Source organism: Muntiacus reevesi, chromosome 8, assembly GCF_963930625.1.
Source record: "Muntiacus reevesi chromosome 8, mMunRee1.1, whole genome shotgun sequence".
In the NCBI taxonomy this organism is placed as follows: Eukaryota; Metazoa; Chordata; class Mammalia; order Artiodactyla; family Cervidae; genus Muntiacus; species Muntiacus reevesi.
The window spans coordinates 46,775,191-46,794,950 of NC_089256.1; the positions used below are offsets into that span (position 1 = coordinate 46,775,191).

The 19,760-nt window shown below is 43.8% G+C and overlaps 1 protein-coding gene and 1 pseudogene across 5 annotated transcripts in view; one reads left to right on the forward strand and one right to left on the reverse strand.

Annotated features, from left to right (window-relative positions):
- The window catches only part of MYLK (myosin light chain kinase), a 284,285-nt gene that overhangs the window by 113,553 nt on the left and 150,972 nt on the right, over nt 1-19,760 (reverse strand). For all 5 annotated transcript variants that reach the window (XM_065943432.1, XM_065943428.1, XM_065943429.1 and 2 more), the window contains 6 exons: nt 9,115-9,163; nt 7,841-8,006; nt 6,754-6,919; nt 4,683-4,701; nt 3,663-4,198; nt 2,907-3,113 (listed from right to left, as the gene is read on the reverse strand). In XM_065943432.1, coding sequence (XP_065799504.1) covers nt 2,907-3,113; nt 3,663-4,198; nt 4,683-4,701; nt 6,754-6,919; nt 7,841-8,006; nt 9,115-9,163 — 1,143 coding nt within the window. The remainder of the gene's footprint in view (nt 1-2,906; nt 3,114-3,662; nt 4,199-4,682; nt 4,702-6,753; nt 6,920-7,840; nt 8,007-9,114; nt 9,164-19,760) is intronic.
- Nucleotides 16,245-16,726, forward strand: LOC136173521 (large ribosomal subunit protein eL21-like; annotated as a pseudogene).

Consider the following 19,760-nt stretch of genomic DNA (forward strand, 5'->3'; position numbering starts at 1 on the left):
TGAAGGGATGCCAGCTTACCTAGGCAAGTGAGGGGAGACACCACCTCCTCCCCTTTGCTCCCAGGAGGCATCGACTTCCCTCATTAGAGAAATCCTCTTAGGAGGCACTGCAAACAACATGGGCTTTTGTGTCAGACCAACATGGGTTAGGAATATGCTTTTTATTTTTATTTATTTATTTTTTTTACAAGGCATGGGACCTTGAGCAAGTCCCTTAACCTCACTAAAGCTCAGTATTCTCATTTGGAAAATGGGTATAACTGTGGTTATCTCTTAAGACTGTTGAGATTACCAAATGAAGTCATGCAAGTAATGTCTTCAGCATAAAGCCTGACTCATTGAACAGGCTTTCAGGGTGGTGTTAGCTCTTATCATCAGATGGAAGCTGGGCACAGAGACTGGACTAGCAGCAAGCTTTGGGGTAAAAGGAGCAGTTCAAACTTGGGAACTTAAGGGGCAGTGAGGCAGAGGGAAGATTTTCTTTTCCTTTTTAGATGAGGTGAGACCAGATCATGCCTGTAGGGAGGAGAAAGGTGTCTCTAGATAAGGAGAGGGGGAGAGATGGAAGAAATGGTAGGAAGGTCAATCATTATTAGACCTGATTTCTTGTGGGTCTGGGAAGGATGGAAGAAGAAGTCTTGGTAATGGAAGCAGGCAGCTTTTCTGCAGTGATAGGAGGAAAGAGAAAGAGGTGTTAGATGACCTGCATCTTGGTGAGGCCTTCTGGAGACTTCAAAACAGCTAAGGAGAAAGGCAGGCAAGCCAGACTTCTGGGATGGAGGACTTAGGACTTTCATTAAGTTCTCCTCCAGACAAGGAGCAAGAACCCTGGGAAAGTGCTCAACATCAGCTTTCTCAGAACTCTGGAAATTAACCAAAGACTTGCAGCATTCTGAGGAACTTTCATTCTAAAACAATCATACAGCTGAATCTTGGTAAGAACCGCAAGCTTTGTGGCATGCCCAGTTTCTACCCTCTCCCTCAGCTCTGCGATGGCTTAAAAATCAACATTGTCTTTCACTCCCAATTTGTGTAGGTACAGGCTCAATGCATAGTTTCCATTTAATAATAATAGCTAATGCTCCAACCAACCATGTTTTTTTAACCTTTGGTGGCTATGATGCCAAGTGAGTCCCCCACCCTATCACATAGCCCTGAATGATGAAGGTCAGGTTTCCTGACCTGGGACCTCTGCCTACAGGCACTTCTACCTCCAAATGGATGGGTAATATTCCTTGCAAAGAAATTCACAAATGTAGTAAAATTCCCAATTAAGAAGCGAGTCAATAGTATACAGTGAAAAGCAAAACTATCTCTCACCCTTTCCTATGGACCCCTTTCTCTTCCTAAAGGAAATTGGGGGCCTTCCCAGAAATATTTATGCACACACAAGCATCAGTTTGCTTTGTGTACATAAATTTTTTTTCCCCTTTATTGCAAGCAGCGCATGATACACATGATTCTCTCTGCACTTGGCTCATCCCCATATTAACATATCTTGGACAGGTCTTACCACCAGAGTCTACAGGTCAGGCCCATTTGTTCCACAGGCTGCATGGCGTCCTACTGTGTAGATGAACTAGGTTCTTTTTTTTGGGAAACATTTATTATAACAAATTTCAAACCCACACAACAGTAGACAGAAACATACAAAAGTTGCATAGTGAATCATCACATACTTGTTTTTCAACTTCATAATGGCCAGTCTCACTTCATTCAAACCCTACACCGAATCCCAACACACATGGATTTTGATGTGATCAGAAATTCTATCATTTCACTAGTAAGTAACTCAACTTATATATCTAAAATATGCAGACTTTGAAAAAAATAACCACAGATTCCATCATCACATCTTAAAAACAGCACTAACTCCTTTATATTGAATATCTTATCAATGCTCAAATTTTCCTGATTTTCTTATAAAAAATTTTTTTAAGGTATCTCAATCAGGATCCATGCAAAGTCCAGGTATTATGATTAATGGTGTCTCCTGTGTCTTTTCATTTAAGTTTCCTACAGGCTTTGCCTTCGTTCCTTTTTGTTTGCAATTTACTAGTTGAAAAAGTAAGTGAAGGTTATTTGTCTCATAAGTTTTCCAACAGCCTGCAATGTGCTGGCTCTACCCCTGTGGTTTACTAATTTCCTCAACAGTAGGACGTGGCTCTAGGGTCCCTAAATAGCATTTAAGGTAGGGGGAAATCTCACAGAGAGATAGGTGGGTGCAAAACTATTGAAAACAGTTTTGTTACAGTAGGAAAAAACTGGAAAGAGTCAAAACAATCTAAATGGAAACAATAATAAGGCCATGGCTAGACATCATTCTAGGAAATATATAGTCATTACAAAGCATGTTTTCAAATGATATAAGAAGTATAGAAAGAAATAATACTGAAAAATGCCTATGGAACATGAACAAATTAGAATAGCAAGCAGTTTACAAACAGCATAATGCCAAATTTATTTTAAAAAATTAAAAAAACATTTATTTTCAAGCCATATGATTACATATTGTTTAAATTCCTCACACTGCACATGCACTATTTTTATAAACAGATACTACGATGAGCAGAAGAGAGGGGGCACCCACATCACCTCACGCCACTCTAAGTGTGTCTGTCTGGTTCAAAGTGAGCCCTCAGACAGGCACCTGAGGAACTAGAAAAAGGTGGCTCACAGCTGGGCTGGGCCTGTCTATTCTGAGGTGATCCTGCTGTGAATTCCCATCAGGAATCACTCCCTTGGGGCAATGACTTTGACCTTGGCCGGTAGGCAGGAATGACGTTTCTCTCAGGTGGCAGCCCCTGGGCAGGGGACTGTAGGAGATGACACAGGTGCCATGTGTGGAGCACCCCGCGAAGGCCCTCCCACAGAGAAGCCAGGGAGGCCTCGAGGGACGTACTCACTTTTCACCAGGAGGGTCCAGCGGCAGGACACCTGGCCTCGGACGTTGGCGGCTGTGCAGCTGTAGTTCCCGCTGTCCTGGGCCCGGGCTCGCCGCAGGCAGAGGTAATGGGCACCCCCAGCTTCATAAACCTCGATGGTGCCCTCTTTACTCCTCACGGGGACACCGTCCAGGAACCAGGTCACATCAGGTTTTGGGATCCCTGAAACTACAGGGCCAGGTGAAGGATGTGAGGCCCCCAAGAGCGCTTGTGGGCTGGGGTGGGTGATGAAGGGACTGAGCCTGAGGGCGGGGCTCAGCTGGTATGCTACTGCCCTCCAGCTGGAACCCATTCTCTGGAACCCACTCCGGCTGGAACCACCCTCCCCGTCCTCCCCAAGGCAGAGGCCGGGGCCCTTCGGGAGGAGGGATGCAAGGTGGCACTCCAGGCCTCCAGACCAGCCAGAGCCCGCAGAAGGGAGGACACAGAAAGGGACCCTGGGCTGTGTTACTGGTGGCAATGGTGGTGACGGGTTTCCCGTGGTGGGGGCTGAAAATCAGGGCTCAGGGTAGGTGCTCTCTTCAACCATGAACAATGGGCCACTGCAGGGAGCATCTCCTGAGGGGAGATCCCTGTAAAGTGATTCCCTGGGGTGGGGGACTCCAGTCCCAAGCGATGGTGGATACAGGAGGCTCCAACCACTGAGGTGAAAGAAAGAAGTGACCCCCCTCGGGGGCTACCATATGCACACCAGAGACCTCAGGCCACTCTACTCACCCTCGCATCTGAACTCCACTGGCTGATCTTCACTGACCTCCTGGCTCTGGGGCTTGCTCTCAAATTTGGGAAACGTGGTGTCCCTCTGGCTCTCCATGGGGACCTTCCTGGTAGCGACCTTGCCCGCAGTGTCTTGGCTTTCCAGGCCTGACCGCCTGGTGGGGAGGGTGTCTGGAGGGGCTGCAGCTGGCCCCTCCCTCTCTTCTCTGGAAGGACAGGGGGTTCCCAGGACTGGCACTCTGGGCTCCAGCTGGACTTTTGCCGCCTGCAGGGTGATGGTGCTGGAGGTCTTCTGCAGGATGGGGGTCCTCTGGCCCTTTCTGGGGGAGTCCCCGACCGGCTCCAGCTCAGATTCCCTGGGGGGTTGAAGCTGGCTCCCTGTGGCCCAGGTCGGGGAGCTGCCTTGCTGGGTGCTGGGGAAGTTCTTACTCTCGGCAGCAGCCTCCAGACTGTCTGGTTTGGGCCCCTGAGTGACTCCATTGGTCACTTCCTTCCTGATGTCCATACCGGCCACCTTTGTTCCTCTCACGAGTGACCTATTTGGTGGTGAGGGGCAGACAGTGGGGCAGAAGAAGAAGAAGGAAGAGAACAATCATTTAGTTACTCATCACAAGCACGAGCTCCAGGAATCATGAAAGCCCACAAATTAGGACAGGGTAAGAGCGAAAGTCTTTCTCTGCAGTCGGCTCAGTTTCCAGCCAGAAAACAAGCAGGTGGATTTTGGCCTTGAATATGGAGGGCATGCTTGCAGAGCAGTGCCCTTCCTAATGGTGGCTAACTAGTAAAGATACTGAGCAGGGTCTTCGAGAGTCTCAATACTGACGGCAAGCCTGACCCAGAACCTAGGCAGCAAATTACAATAGAAAATGAAACGTTTCAAATAAAATAACACCCCTCAAAAAGGCAGTTCTCCCCACTATATGATGACTCAGACATTTAGGGCATGTCTTGATTACAATCCCTCTTTTCTGACAGGGCATTTCGAGATGGACCAATGACAGTCATAAAGCTTACACATACCTACTGGAATTGTCCAAACCTGGAAAAAGAGAGAAGGTAGAAAGATGGTTAGTGGAATGTTGTATACGCCAGGAGTAGGAAGTGATAAAACAAAAATCTCTCATTTATGACAGAGTCTGACTTCCTAAGCGCTCACCTTCCCCATCACCTGTGGCCCTCCTCCCCCTCTCCTTTCAGCTTCCCTGGTCCTAAACTTCTTGGGTTAGTCTGATAAACTCCTCTGAGTACTGCAGACACTCTTAAGTTTCCAGCGCTGCCCTGGGCCTTTCCTATGGCCTCTGCTGCCCCACCCTGGGCACAGTAGCTTCCTGTTCTCTAGCCCAAAGTGGAAACAAAAACCACTCAAGGGACAAACAAAAATAAACACCTACCCAAAACTTCAAACCCACACAGTTCCACTTGCATGTGGCCCTCTAAAGAGCTCCTCAAGGTAATCATTTTTGACAAATACCTGCTTCTTTTTAAAATGTACAGAAAAAGCGTAATTTTATTCAATTCTTCAAAGAAAAAAACATACTATTACTAGATATATTTTTCTACCACATTATTTTTAAAAAATGTTTTATCATGGAAAATTACAAAATATACAATAGTACCAAGAAGGATATGACAAACACTGAAAGCCAACACCCAGACTAGGGAAATATCAACATTTTGCCAATCTTATCTATATCTCTCTGTTTTGTTTTTGAGGGACTTTTTCTGGGAGTATTTTCAAACAAATCCCAGGAAACACACCATTCTGGCATTAATTGCTTCAGAAGGGATCAGTTCTTTAATTCAGTGCTGGGGAAAGTAGAGGAGAGAGACTAAAATGGTAGGGTCCTGAGACAGTAGTGAGTTGTGAAGTCAGAGCCTATGGTCAGAAAAAGGGTTTTTTTCCATTAATGAAGTAGAAGAGAAGAGAAAATACCAGCATGTATTATATATAATACTCAGTATTGTTTCATGAAACTGGTTTCAGTAATATATGTGCATATGTATTTGTGTTTGTATATGCACATGCTTATATATATTGGGCTTCCCTGGTGGCTCAGATGGTAAAGAATCTGTCTGCAATGTGGGAAACTTGGGTTAGATTCCTGGGTTGGGAAGATCCCCGGAGGAGGGCATGGCAACCCACTCCAGTATTCTTGCCTGGAGAATCCCCATGGACAGAGGAGCCTGGCAGGCTACAGTCCATGGGGTCACAAAGAGTTGGACATGACTGAGCAACTAAGCATACACACACACACACACACACACATATCCTGGGTTGCAATGTAAAATAAATTTGTTTCTGTGGGCAGTAAAAACACTTGGGCCAAAAATGTGAAGAGAGCAAGGACGGATACTTTCTGAGGAAGGAAGGAGATGGAGAAGAGGAAAGTCATAGAAGAGACAAGGGTAAGAGGGAGAAGAGAGAGTTAGGGTTGTTTTACTCCCTGATCCATAAATCCCAACCCACTCAAGGTTCTCACTCAAATGGAGTGACCTCAGTCATCCTTCCTGTCCACACATCCCAGTTTCCCCAGGCTGGACTTGGCAGAACCAAGGGGAATGGAATGGAGAGTCATACACAGAGAGATTTCAAAAGAGGAGCTAATTGGGGCTGATGACTGTAGCATGGAAGAGACAGGGGCCAAAGCTGGTCTGAAATGCCCAGTCCTGTGAGAAGGGAAGAGTTAAGTTGAGGGAGCACCTAATCTGAAGGACAGGGTGGACGCTGAGATAAATTTTAGGCTGGCTAAATATGAGGTGATGGGAAGACACTACAATGTGCACTCTTCCAAAAGGCAATTAGAACTGTAAATAAAAAAGGAGCCTGAGCAAAAAGGAAAAACTGAACCCAGGTGTGCAGACACAGGTGAAGTATCTTCCTCCTTGGCTGCATCTGTGCGCTACTCACCCACCCATTCTTCTGATTCAAGATGCTGACCTGGGGATGGATACCCAAGTACATAAGTGTGACACGTGTAACACACAGATGTGTAATGAACAAGCAGCTCCTTCTAGGTCCTTTAGGGACCCCAGAAGGGACAGTTCTGCAATAGCCCTCCCACAGCCCTTGGATGGAGAGCTTGGACCATACCTTGGATGGAAAGCTCAGCAGACATGGAGGCCTTCCCTGACCCGTTCACCACCATGCACGTGTACACTCCCACATCATCTCGGGTGACCTCGTGGATTTCCAGGACTTGCATCCCATTCTTCTCAGACATAGACACACGGGCACTGGGCTGCAGGGGAACATCTCCCTGTGGACGGCACAGGCAGTTTGGTCAGAGAAAATGGTCACCTTTCAGCTCTGTCCTGTCTCCTGCCAATCCACATGGGACAGACACCAGGCATGGGCAGCAGGGCCCTCTGCTCTGGGCTCTGTCATCCTGCTCGGAGAGCAGCCTGAGGGTCACCCAAGGGCCCTGACTGCTGTATGGATGCGCTATGGTGTTCTGTCCAGTTGAGAGCAGGTGCATGGAACCTGTTTGAAAGGAGCCCGAGTTTGAGGTGGAAAATTCTACATTCCTCACTTTAGTTCTCCTTTGCCTCCCTCTTCCTTTTATAGATGTTCCAGGGTCAGAACAGGAGAATCAGGACACAGGGAAAAGGCACCCCATCGCTCATTTTTATCCAGGAGTTCCACTCATGAAAAACCTACTCTCCCTGGCTTTGATCTCCTCGCCGCCCTGTTTACACCCACTCCTCCCCCACTCCCCAGCTTCCTCACCTCTGTCTTCACAATGTCTAGCCCCAGTGATTTATAAAGCACTCCCACATGGAGCCTCCCAACAGTATTTTGAGGTTGGTGGCATTATCTCTGCCTCACAAATAAGGAAACCTGGGTTCTAAAAGACCAATGTCTTGCCCAGCATCACATGCTCTGTGAATCAGGGAGCTATGGCTTGAAATCAGCCCCAGACTTCAAAGTCCACTCTCTTGACACGGTCAGGTCTGTCTTGACTCAGAAGTTTTATGCTGTTCTGTGAGTGTGTGGATTACAGGACATTGTGGGCTGAGTGACAGGGAGAGTATGCGAACAGGGGCAAGAACAGGCATAGCTACCAAACACAGGAGAAACTCGAGGGCCATCTACAGTTGAAGTGGCAGGGACTGATTGGGAAGACAGACTCCTGCTAGCCCAGGGATCTCACCTAGAGTCAGGGCAGATAGAACCCTACCTTGAGCCAGGTGACCTGTGGCTGGGGCCGGCCAGTGATCTTGCAGGAGAACCGCCCCATCTGTCCTTCTCTGACCACTGCTCGGCCCAGCTTGGTAGCAAATTTTGGTGGACATTCTCCCCAGATGCTAGGACGGGTCTCCATGGCAGGGGCTGCAAATCTGTCCCTGGGAAAAGATCAGCAGGAAATCCATAGCAGTGCAGATCCTTTTCTGTCTGTCCCCACCCAAGTCACTTAAGATGGGCTCAGAAACCAGCAAAGGGAAATCTTCCCAATTCTGTGGCTCAAATACATTCCTGGAAAATATCTGTGGCACCAAAACCTATTTTCTCTACCTCCTGAGCACGCGGCTAGTCTTCATTTACTAGTCCCTTGAATTTGTGCTCCTCCCGCTCAGTTACTCAGTCATGCTAAACTCTTTGTGACCCCATGGACTATAGCCTGCCAGGCTCCTCTGTCCATGGGATTTTCCAGGCAAGAATATTGGAGTGGGCTGCTATTTCCTACTACAGGGAATCTTCCTGACCCAGGGATTGAACCCATGTCTTTTGCAACTTCTGCATTGGCAGGTAGATTCTTCACCACTGAGTCACCTGGGAAGTTCAGTGAATTTAGGTACACCTGAATTCTACTGAGCTCTGGCCAAAGCCTAGGTTTTGGCCAACAGACTGTGAACAGAAAGCAGAGCACTATGTGCCACTTTTAGGCTGGACCGTTCAAAACCTCTCGTGTGATTCTCTTCTGGCTAGATGCAGAGAGTTCTGCTGAAGAGATGATAGAGCCACAAAACAGAAGGAGCCTGGGTCCCTGAAATTTAGTTGGAAGGTTCTCCACTTGTCTAAGAAAATATGAACTGATTTTGCTTGAATAAGAAATAAACTTCCCCTGCGTTAAGCCTTTGTGATTTAGGGGCTTGTTTGTTATAGCAGCCATTTTTACTTACCCTTGCCAGTGTAGGTTTACTTGCCATAAGAAAAGTCACATATTGACTGCCTCGTCTAAGTCTGCTTATTTTAGGTCTTCTGACTCTGGTCTTGGTTATTAGAGACCCCTGCAGACTATGGCCACATAGCCCACTTGCATTTAGCAGCTGGACCAAAGGAGCGATCCACAGAGGCCACAGGGTTGGGAGGGGCTGTGTGAATGACATGTCACACCCCAGTAGGCTCCTGCTTTAGTTATAACCTGGGAGGCTTGAGAAAACTTGCTCCCCAGGCTGTTGTGCCAAGGCAACAGGAGCCAATCCAGCCCTTACCCAACACCCCAGAACTTACCCTAAGGCTTTGGAAACAACAGGCTGACCAGGCTTCTTCACAGAGCTCCCTGCAAGTAGGAAACAAAGAGAAAGAGGCTTGAAGAGCCAAGTCTGAGCTACCAACTTGGAGCAACAAAAGTCAGGGAGTCAACAAGGAGTATGGGGTGAGATAATGATGGTAACAGTTCACCCTGATTGAGGCTGTACTGGGTCTGGCTCTATGGTGGTTACTTTACATATATCATTGCATGGATTTCCTGTAATAATTTAAGCAGACTGGTATCACATCATCCTGCTATATTTTTTAAACTGGTGAGAAAAAATGAGATTCAGAAATGTGAAGTCACCCTCTTGAGTCACAGAGCCAGTAATTGTACAGGAAAGCATCCCAGTCTGCCTGTTCTAGAACACTCCACCATTCTGCTGAGCAGTTATATGTTCTTGGACCTTCCACTTTGGGGATGCTCTGTGGAAATCAGGACCTCTCCAGAAAAGGAGCCAACGGAATGGAGCAGGGAGATACACATGCATCACTCTTGCCAAGTCCATTCCCATCTGACCCAATCACCACCCCACTTAAGGCCCAGCAAACAGCTGTATCTGTCCAGCTGGAACAAGCAGATCACTGGAGAGGAGCTCCAGTGAAGCCAGCACCTCCCAGGACAGGCACCAGCAGGACAGTGGGCACTGCTGGTCCGCAGTGGGGTGCTGCTGTGCTGGGCAGGAAGCAGTTAAACAGCAAACCCAGGTGGCTGGTGTCACCTCCTTTATCTAACTGCTGCTGCTGGGAGGAACAACTCACAATGAGACCAGGAAGTGACCACAAAGTGGAGGGGTATTTTCGAGGAATAGAGAAGGGAAGAGGAGGAAATTTTTGAGATGACAATGGGCTTGAAAGTTGCTATCTTTTTGTGATAGTCTGAGAATGTTTATAAAACCCCACCCAAAGCACTCCTGGGAAGGGTAGAAGTCATTCCCTGATAACAGCAGGCAGCTGCAGTGGGATATCTGCAGGGGGTTTCCTGGAAAAGGGGAGACTTCCTTAAATCCCAGCATGATCACACATGAATGCATAGGAACATAGGAGAGGAGGATGAAGCTCACGGCTGAGTACTTTCCTCAGCCACATCTGGTTTAAGGTTACACCAAGATCTCACTGAAAAAGAGTTAATAGCAAACAGTGGCATCACATTCACATCGTGGTTCCATATGGGTTGGCAATTGTTGTACATGTGCTTTCTCTTAATAAAACTATTTAGTTAGCTGAGAAAACACTACACATGGACATCACCAGATGGTCAATACCAAAATCAGCCTGATTATGTTCTCTGCAGCCAAAGATGGAGAAGCTCTAAACAGTCAGCAAAAACAAGACTGGGAACTGACTGGCTCAGATCATGAACTCCTTATTGCCAAATGCAGACTTAAATTGAAGAAAGTAGGGAAAACCACTAGACCATTTAGGTATGACCTAAATAAAATCCCTTATGTCAATATAGTGGAAGTGACAAATAGATTCAAGGGATTAGATCTGATAGACAGAGGGCCTGAAGAACTAGGGACGGAGGTTCGTGACATTGTACAGGAGGCAGTGATCAAGACCATCCCCAAGAAAAAGATATGCAAAAAGGCAAAATGGTTGTCTGAGAAGGCTTTACAAACAGCTGTGAAAAGAAGAGAAGGGAAAGGTGAAGGAGAAAAGGAAAGATATACCCATTTGAATGCAGAGTTCCAAAGAATAGCAAGGAGAGATAAAGCCTCCCTCAGTGATCAATGCAAAGAAATAGAGGAAAACAATAAAATGGGAAAGACTAGAGATCTCTTCAAGAAAATTAGAGATATCAAGGGAACTTTTCATGTGAATATGGGCACAATAAAGGACAGAAATGGTATGGACCTAACAGAAGCAAAAGATACTAAGAAGAGGTAGCAAGAACACACAGAAGAAGTATACCAAAAAAGATCTTCACAACCCAGATAATCATGATGGTGTGACCACTTGTCTAGAGCCAGACATCCTGAAACAGGAAGTCAAGTAGGCCTTAGGAAGCATCACTACGAACAAAGCTAGTGGAAGTGATGGAATTCCAGTTGAGCTATTTCAAATCTGAAAAGATGATGCTGTGAAAGTGCTGCACTCAATATGCCAGCAAATTTGGAAAACTCAGCAGTGGCCACAGGACTGGAAAAGGTCAGTTTTCATTCCAATCCCAAAGAAAGGCAATGCCAAAGAATGCTCAAACTACCGCACAAATGCACTCATCTCACACACTAGCAAAGTAATGCTCAAAATTCTCCAAGCCAGGCTTCAACAATACGTGAACTGTGAACTTCCAGATGTTCAAGCTTTATTTAGAAAAGGCAGAGGAACCAGAGATCAAATTGCCAACATCCTTTGGATCATCAAAAAAGCAAGAGAGTTCCAGAAAAATATCTACTTCTGCTTTATTGACTATGCTAAAACCTTTGACTGTGTAGACCACAACAAACTATGGAAAATTCTGAAAGAGATGAGAATACCACCTGACCACCTGACCTGCCTCTTGAGCAATCTGTATGCAGGTCAAGAAGCAACAGTTAGAACCAGACATGGAACAACAGACTGGTTCCAAATCGGGAAAGAAGTACGTCAAGGCTATATATTGTCAGTTTGCTTTTAACTTCTATGCAGAGTACATCATGAGAAATGCTGGGTTAGATGAAGCTCAAGCTGGAATCAAGATTGCCAGGAGAAATATCAACAACCTCAGATATGCAGATGACATCACACTTATGGCAGAAAGTGAAGAAGAACTAAAGAGCCTCTTGATGAAAGTGAAAGAGGAGAGTGAAAAAGCTGGCTTAAAGCTCAACATTCAGAAAACTAAGATCATGGCATCTGATCCCATCACTTCATGGCAAATAGATGGGGAATCAGTGGAAACAGTGAGAGACTCTATTTTGGGGGGCTCCAAAATCACTGCAGATGGTGACTGAAGCCATGAAATTAAGACACTTGCTCCTTGGAAGGAAAGTTATGACCAACCTAGACAGCACATTAAAAAGCAGAGACATTACTTTGCCAATAAAGGTCCGTCTAGTCAAAGCTTTGATTTTTCCAGTAGTCATGTATGGATGTGAGAGTTGGACTATAAAGAAAGCTGAGCACCAAAGAATTGATGCACTTGAACTATGATGTTGGAGAAGACTCTTGAGAATCCCTTGGACTGCAAGGAGATCCAACCAGTCCATCCTAAAGGAAATCAGTCCTGAATATTCATTGGAAGGACTGAGGTTGAAGCCGAAACTCCAATACTTTGGCCACCTGATATGAAGAGCTGACTCATTTGTAAAGACCCTGATGCTGGGAAAAACTGAAGGCAGGAGGAGAAGGGGATGACAGAGGATGAGATGGTCGGATGGCATCACTGACTCAATGGACATGAGTTTGAGTAGACTCCTGGAGTTGGTGATGGACAGGAAGGCCTAGCATGCTGCACTCCATGGGGTTGCAAAGAGTCAGACATGACTGAGTGACTGAACTGAACTAAACTAGCTGTGTATAATTTTCATCCCATAATGTGGGTTTAGTAGTTCTCATTAGATTCTCTTTTCAAGGTTAAAAGAACTTATAAGCAGATAAAAGGAAAGACCTGTTCAGGGAGGTCAAGATGCTAGATAACATTGGAAGAATACCAACTAGTCAGTTCTTTCAGAAAGTGTCTGAGCACATGAGAATTGTAAGCTTTAAAGATGCTCTCCTCTTAGACCAGCATCTTCCTTTCTGTCTCTCTAGTGAAAGGAAATGATGCTAAAAGTAGGAAAGAAAGTTTACAAAGCTACTCACTGTGGTCTTGTTGGTAATAGTAAATATTGGAAACAATGCAAACGTCACACGTTGATAGGGAGATAATAAGTGGCTCAGTTAAAATGTACAATTAGAATCTTTTTCTGCCACTGAATTATGTTTCAGAATAAATGAAACATTCAGAACTATTTTCAAACATTACATCATGAGCTCCTTAGCACACTCCAGCTGGGCTGTGATCCTCTCCACTCCACTGAGCTCCCTTCTGACCACCACCTTGCTAAACCCCGTGGTCCAACCTCTTCCCCATCTCATTCAGTAGCACTTGACACCAGGGGCCATCCCCTCCAACACTTTTTCCTCCAGACTCTCCGGCTTTTACCAGGTTGCCTGTTCTCCCTCAACCTCCTTCTTTCCTGGAACTTTATCACCAAGAGCACCTTAGGGCTGAGTCTTTGGTCCTCTCCTCAGCGCTATGGACTCTTCCCTGGGGGGTCTTGGTCCTATGACTTTAAATAATACCCATAAGCTGATAACTTCCAAACCATATCCTTATCAGAACTTTGTATCCATCAGAGGTAAACACACTAGTTCCCATCATATTATAGGCATTCAAATATTTGTTAAACAAATGAATTTTATGAAAAAAGGAGCAGCATGCAAACTTTTCTAATCAATGTGATCATAAGCAGGTAAAAGTGAAATAAAATACCCAAACATAGTAAAATGACCCAAACATAAATAAAATATAAAATACCCAGAAGAAAATATATCCAAATGTTATAACCTCTTATACACATTCTATCCCCAGCATTAGTCACATGCCAACCACTAAGACTCTCATCTAAAATATCCCTGTACTGAATGGATAAAGAAGATATAGCACACACACACACACACACACACACACACACAGAGAGACAGTGGAATATTACTCAGCCATTAAAAAGAATGAAATAATGTCATTTGCAGCAACATAGATGGACCTACAGATTGTCATGCTGAGTGAAGTAAGTCAAACACACAGAGAGAAATATCATATAATATCCCTTATATGTGGAATCTAAAAAGAAGTGATACAAATGAACTCATTTACAAAACAGAAAATGACTGATAGACTTGAAAATGAACTTATGGTTACCAGCAGGGGGAAGAATGAGAGAAAGAGATAGTTTGGGAGTTTGGGATGGACATGTACACACTGCTATATTTAAAATGGATAACCAACAAGCTTCTACTATAATAGCACACTCTGCTCAATGTTATGTGGCAGCTTGGATGGGAGGGGAGTTTGAGGGAGAATGGATACATGTATATGGCTGAGTAACTTTGTTTTCCACCTGAAACTATCACAACATTTGTTAATCAGCTGTACGCATATATAAAATTACAAGTTTAAAATAAAATATCTCTGTACCATTCACTGCACTTATAACGTTATACTGTACCACTCATTTCATGCTGTTAAAAATTAGACTGATCAACGGATGAATGGATAAACAATGTAAGGTCTCTCTATACAATGAAATGCTATTCAGTCATACAAAGGAATAAAGTGATGACACATGCTACATACAGATTAACCTTGAAAAATTATGCTAAGTGGAAAAAGTCAGACATACACAAAATATATGATTCCATTTGTATGAAATGTTCAGAAGAGGCAAATCCACAGAGACAGAAAGCAGATGAGTATGTGCTAGGGGCTGGAGGAGGGGGAAGGAGAGTGACTGCTCAGTGGGTGTGGGGTTCTGTTTGGGATGATGGAAAACTTTGGAGCTAGACAGTGCTGATAGCTGCACGCCATTGTGAATGTACTTAATGCCATTGAATTGTACACTTTAAAATTATTTAAATGGCAAATTTAATGTAATGAGTATTTTATACAATAAAAGAAGTTAGACTAAGCATCTTTAAAACTCTTTGGAACCAAATGTCTTAATCCAAAAGTTAGAATTCCTTTACTCCTTAAAAAAAAGAAAATAAAGTAAAAATATGGCATTTCCTCAAAGAGTAACAAAAGAATGCTGTTTGGAGGTACTTGTATATCAGAGTAAGAGCAGTTTATGGTACAATCCAAAGGTAACATATAAAGAAGTCAGCTAAAAATGGAATTGAGGAATGCTTATTTTAATGTGTGTTAACACCAAAGACATACATCAAAGCAAAAAGAGAATTTGGACTAAAATAGCTAACAAGGTCTATTTATAGGCAAAAATTTGAAGCTGCAAATTGTCAGATAAGGCAAAATTAATTTTGTGAAAGTATGAAAATCTGGCAGAACAGCAAGGTTATGTTAAAAAAAAAAAAAAAAAGAAAAAGAAAAAGAGTGGAAAGGGGATTAAGGTAGAAATGCCAAAAATAGAAGAGTAAGTTAAAAGAATTGATGAAGACAGGATCAAGTTAGTGAGAGGGAAAAAAAGGCACCGAAGGTATTTAAACAGTAATTTCAGATTTTTCAAGGATGAGTAAAAGAGAATACTGGCAGCTTTAAGGAGTGAAAAGTTCAACAGTGGAGGGACCTAGCACTTTTTGTCTAAGGCTGAGTAGATACAGAGAATGCTGCTGAAAAGGGTAATAATGTAATCATGATAGTAAAAAGAAGAAATGCTTCTAAAAACATGTGGTGATACAATTTATTATCTAAACAGGGTCTCTGGACAATGAAAGGGACATATTTAATAATTCTGCCAGGACAACAGGAATAAATCAGGACTGTTCCAGGCAAACCAGGGAGCAGTCACCCTACTCGTAGGCAACTTCAAAGTAGATACTACATTAAGAGGATTGCTTAAAATAGTGGTTCTTCACTCAATCAGAACATGTGCCCACTTTTTATAACATGCATTTAGCAAGGTCCCCTGGGCCATGCTGAATCAATATTTGAAACTAACCATCTATCTATATAAGTTCAAAGAGAAAACAAATGTAAAACCCTAAGTAAAAGATTAAGGAGAAATAAAAAGAAAGTAAATTATAATAATATTTATTTCAATATAAAATTTCAATATTGGACATCAACAGATTTTCAAGTATGACTATTACAAAATGTAAATGCTCAGGCACATTAGAAGACATAACAAAACAGATGCCTGCACTGACTCATATGCATGTTTGGATTTAAAGGTGAATGATCACAAAACACTGTATAGTCATGGAAATAAAGGAACAAAGGTATACAGGTGGACACCAGAATAAAAAGTAGTGTTAGCAATGTTATATGTCAACTGTATCTCAATAAAGAGAAAAAAGAAGAAAAAAATATAGCAAAAAGAAAAAGCAATGTTAGGATAAATAACAGAGCACTCATATTATAAAACAAAAAAAGAATGAGCCCTTTCATCTTTCAGTAATTCGCCAAAATGACCAACACAAAGGGAAAGAGGAGGGCACCTGCTACATGTTCTCTAGGCCTTTTAGAAAACATGGAGTTGTACCTTTGGCCACATACATGTGAATCTACAAGAAGGGTGATATTGTAAATATCAAGGGAATAGGTACTATTCAAAAAGGAATACCCCACAAATGTTACCATGGCAAAACTGGGAGAGTCTACAATGTTACCCAGCATGCTGTTGGCATCATTGTAAACAAACAAGTTAAGGGCAAGATTCTTGCCAAGAGAATTAATGTGCATATTGAGCATATTAAGCATCCTATGAGCCGAAATAGCTTCCTGAAACATGTGAAGGAAAACGATCAGAAAAAGAAGGAAGCCAAAGAGAAAGGGACTTGGGTTCATCTGAAGTGCCAGCCTGCTCCACCCAGAGAGGCATACTTCGTGAGGACCAATGGAGAGGAACCCAAACTGTTGGAGCCCATTCCCTATAAATTCATGGTCTGATGGGCGTAAAAATAAAGACCTAGACTGTAAAAAAAAAAAAAAAAAAAAGAAAAGAAAGAAAGAATGAAACCTTAAAAGAAGATAACATAGCAAGACAAGTTACAGACCACTGAAGTGGAAAAAATGGGGGGAAAATGACTGTAAGTGTGGTGTCAAAACAGTTTTCTGCTATATGACATGGGATCCTTGAGACCTCATCTGTACTAAAACGCAGATTCAGTCCCTATTATGCATAAGGCATTAACTAGGGCTTCAGCCAGTAGACTGATGTGTGTAATAAAAACTAGACTAAAACTTGAGCCTTAAGAGAAAGACAAAGTGCTTCAAAGGTGGGGGAGGGGACATTCCAGTGCAGGGCCTGCTGAAGATCTTGAATTTCAGTTTAAAGGTAGAAATCCTCACTGGAAGATTTGAAGGGAGGGCTGATAAAGTCTCCTTTGATTTACAATGGGGTATGTGTGGAACTGGGGAGACAAGCTGGGAATCTGTGCAACAGGACAGAGATGATGGGCTGGAATGGTGGCAGTGGGGACAAACGAGCTGGCCCAGCAGGATCTGGTGATGGCCTGGGGAAGGGAAGGGAGGGAGAGCTTCAGGATGACCAGGTGGCTGGGCTGCCTTCCTTCCCAAGAAGGTTTGTGGTGTCACCTGTCAAAGTTTTAGCTGTGTCTTCCAGGAGTCATGAAAGTCCTGACCATAAATGTTAACAGGCTTCTCCCAGGGGCTGCCTGTCCCTGTATAAGCAGGGGCCTCACCCCATATAAATGGTTCACTCTACTGCCTCCAATCAGTCAGTGAGTTTGGAGGTCACTGCCACACCACAGTGCATTCTCCACGGAAGGTACACATGTGCATTATTCTTATACAATGACACTCAGTAACAAGTAGTTGACCCTTGAAGAACATGGGGTTTGGGGGCATCGACCCCAAAGTAGAAGATTCACATACTGTTAATCTGTCTCAAAAACGCAAGAACTGATACATGACTCACCCAAGGGGAGTAAGTTGAAATGACTTGTACAGAACTGGGACTTAAACCCTAGTTCTTTTGATTTGATTATTTGATCTCTAATCGAAGACAAACTTTGCCCCACACTTAATTAAATGAAAATACAAGTACTATTTATTGAGAAAGATCCATGTATAAGTGGACCCACACATTTCAAACTTGTGTTGTTCAAGGGTCAGCTGCTCATCCTTCTATAAGGCTAAGGAGGTCATCCCATGATGTCAAGTAGACATTTCAGGAGTTCTGTTTGGGTCCCCAGGAATTGATGAACTAAAGAACCAATTCTTCCTCAAGGGGTTGAAATAAAACATTCACCACTTAGAAGATAAACTACTTCCCAGTCGATGGATAAGGTAGTCATATCCTACTCAGTGAGTTCAAAGGAGTAGTGACCTGAAGTTTCATTTTGGAGAGAGGAATAATTCAATAAATGGCAACCAGTGATCTCTAAGTTGTCTTAAATAAGTACTCTGAAAAGGATTTAGATCCTCTAAAGAGAGAAAATGGCTATTTCCTTTAGAGTCTTCTTTCTGAGGCCAAGACTCCCAGGCATCCCAGCTCACTTCTCAAGAGTTACTTTCCATTGTGATTCCCCCCTCCAAACACCAAGCCAAGTAGCAGGCATTCCCTTTAGCACTTAAGTCATAAAGACTGATTTTATAAAAATTTATCAGAAAGGAAATAAAGAGAAAGTCACCTCTGGTTTGAGCTCTTCCTCATTTGTGGGTCTGATGTAGTGGGAGTAATTTGGCTGCAGCTACTATATGGATGTCTGATCAGAAATCACCCAGTGGGCAAGTGTAGTGTATGGGAAGGTTTTTAAAGTGCGGTTCTGGAGAAATTCATTGTACTAACAAGCAACCCATTTTTGCTCAGAATTACACAAAATGCTGCTGCTGCTGCTGCTGCTAAGTCACTTCAGTCGCATCTAACTCTGCGAGACCCCACAGACGGCAGCCCACCAGGCTCCCCCGTCCCTGGGATTCTCCAGGCAAGAACACTGGAGTGGGTTGCCATTTCCTTCTCCAATGCATGAAAGTGAAAAGTAAAGATGAAGTCGCTCAGTCGTGTCCGACTCTTTGCGACCCCATGGACTGCAGCCTACCAGGCTCCTCCGTCCACTGGATTAGTGTAACAAACTTGGAACATGTGAAAAATCTGTGATCATGTGTGGTAGAAACTCATGTGTTCAGAAAAATAAAAATAAGTTAGAAGATTCATGAAGCAGAAGGAAGCACGTAGTATGTCTGTTCTTCTAGCTGTAGCTAAGGGGAGCAGTGGTCTGTAACTTATCTTGCTATGTTATCTTCTTTTAAGGTTTCCTTCATTCTTTCTTTTTACAATCTAGGTCTTTATTTTCATACCCATCAGGTCATGAATTCATAATGGCCTCCAACAGTTCGAGTTCCTTTCATTTCACCTGGAGAGCTACATGAAATATGAAAATGGAAAAGCAACGATTAAGGGCAGAACCGTCCACTCATACTCTGGAATGGATATGACTCTACAAATTACCTGGCCTCATGCTCCAGACCTCCCACAGTCTCCTCCCAATCTCTCCTTCAGCTTTATTTCCCACTATCTCTGCTCCTGCCCGACCCTCCACTTCAGGCCTTAATTCTCTCCACTCTTCTCCCATCCCTATCATCAGAATCACACTCTGCCATCCAAACAGCATCCATCTGACCTGCTCCTCCAGGACTAACCAAGTCCTTCCTCCACCAAGAAGACAGCACAGACCATTTCAGCCTCCAGATATCTCGTCCTCCTCTAAGCTTACAGAGCTGATGTGCCAATTGTTTGGCAGATAAACCAATGCTGTCTCATGACTGGGTTTGTGTTTTGACTTAGCTTTCAACATGTCTGGGTCTTATCTGACCAACCAGGTTCTTGCAGAAAGGATCTGACAAAGTATTTTGTCTCCCACACAGCACCACACAAAGTCAGCACTTCCTAAATGCATCCTGATGTTGTTGCCTAATCATCACATAACGATGAAATATGAGGTCAAGAAAGTCAATCTCT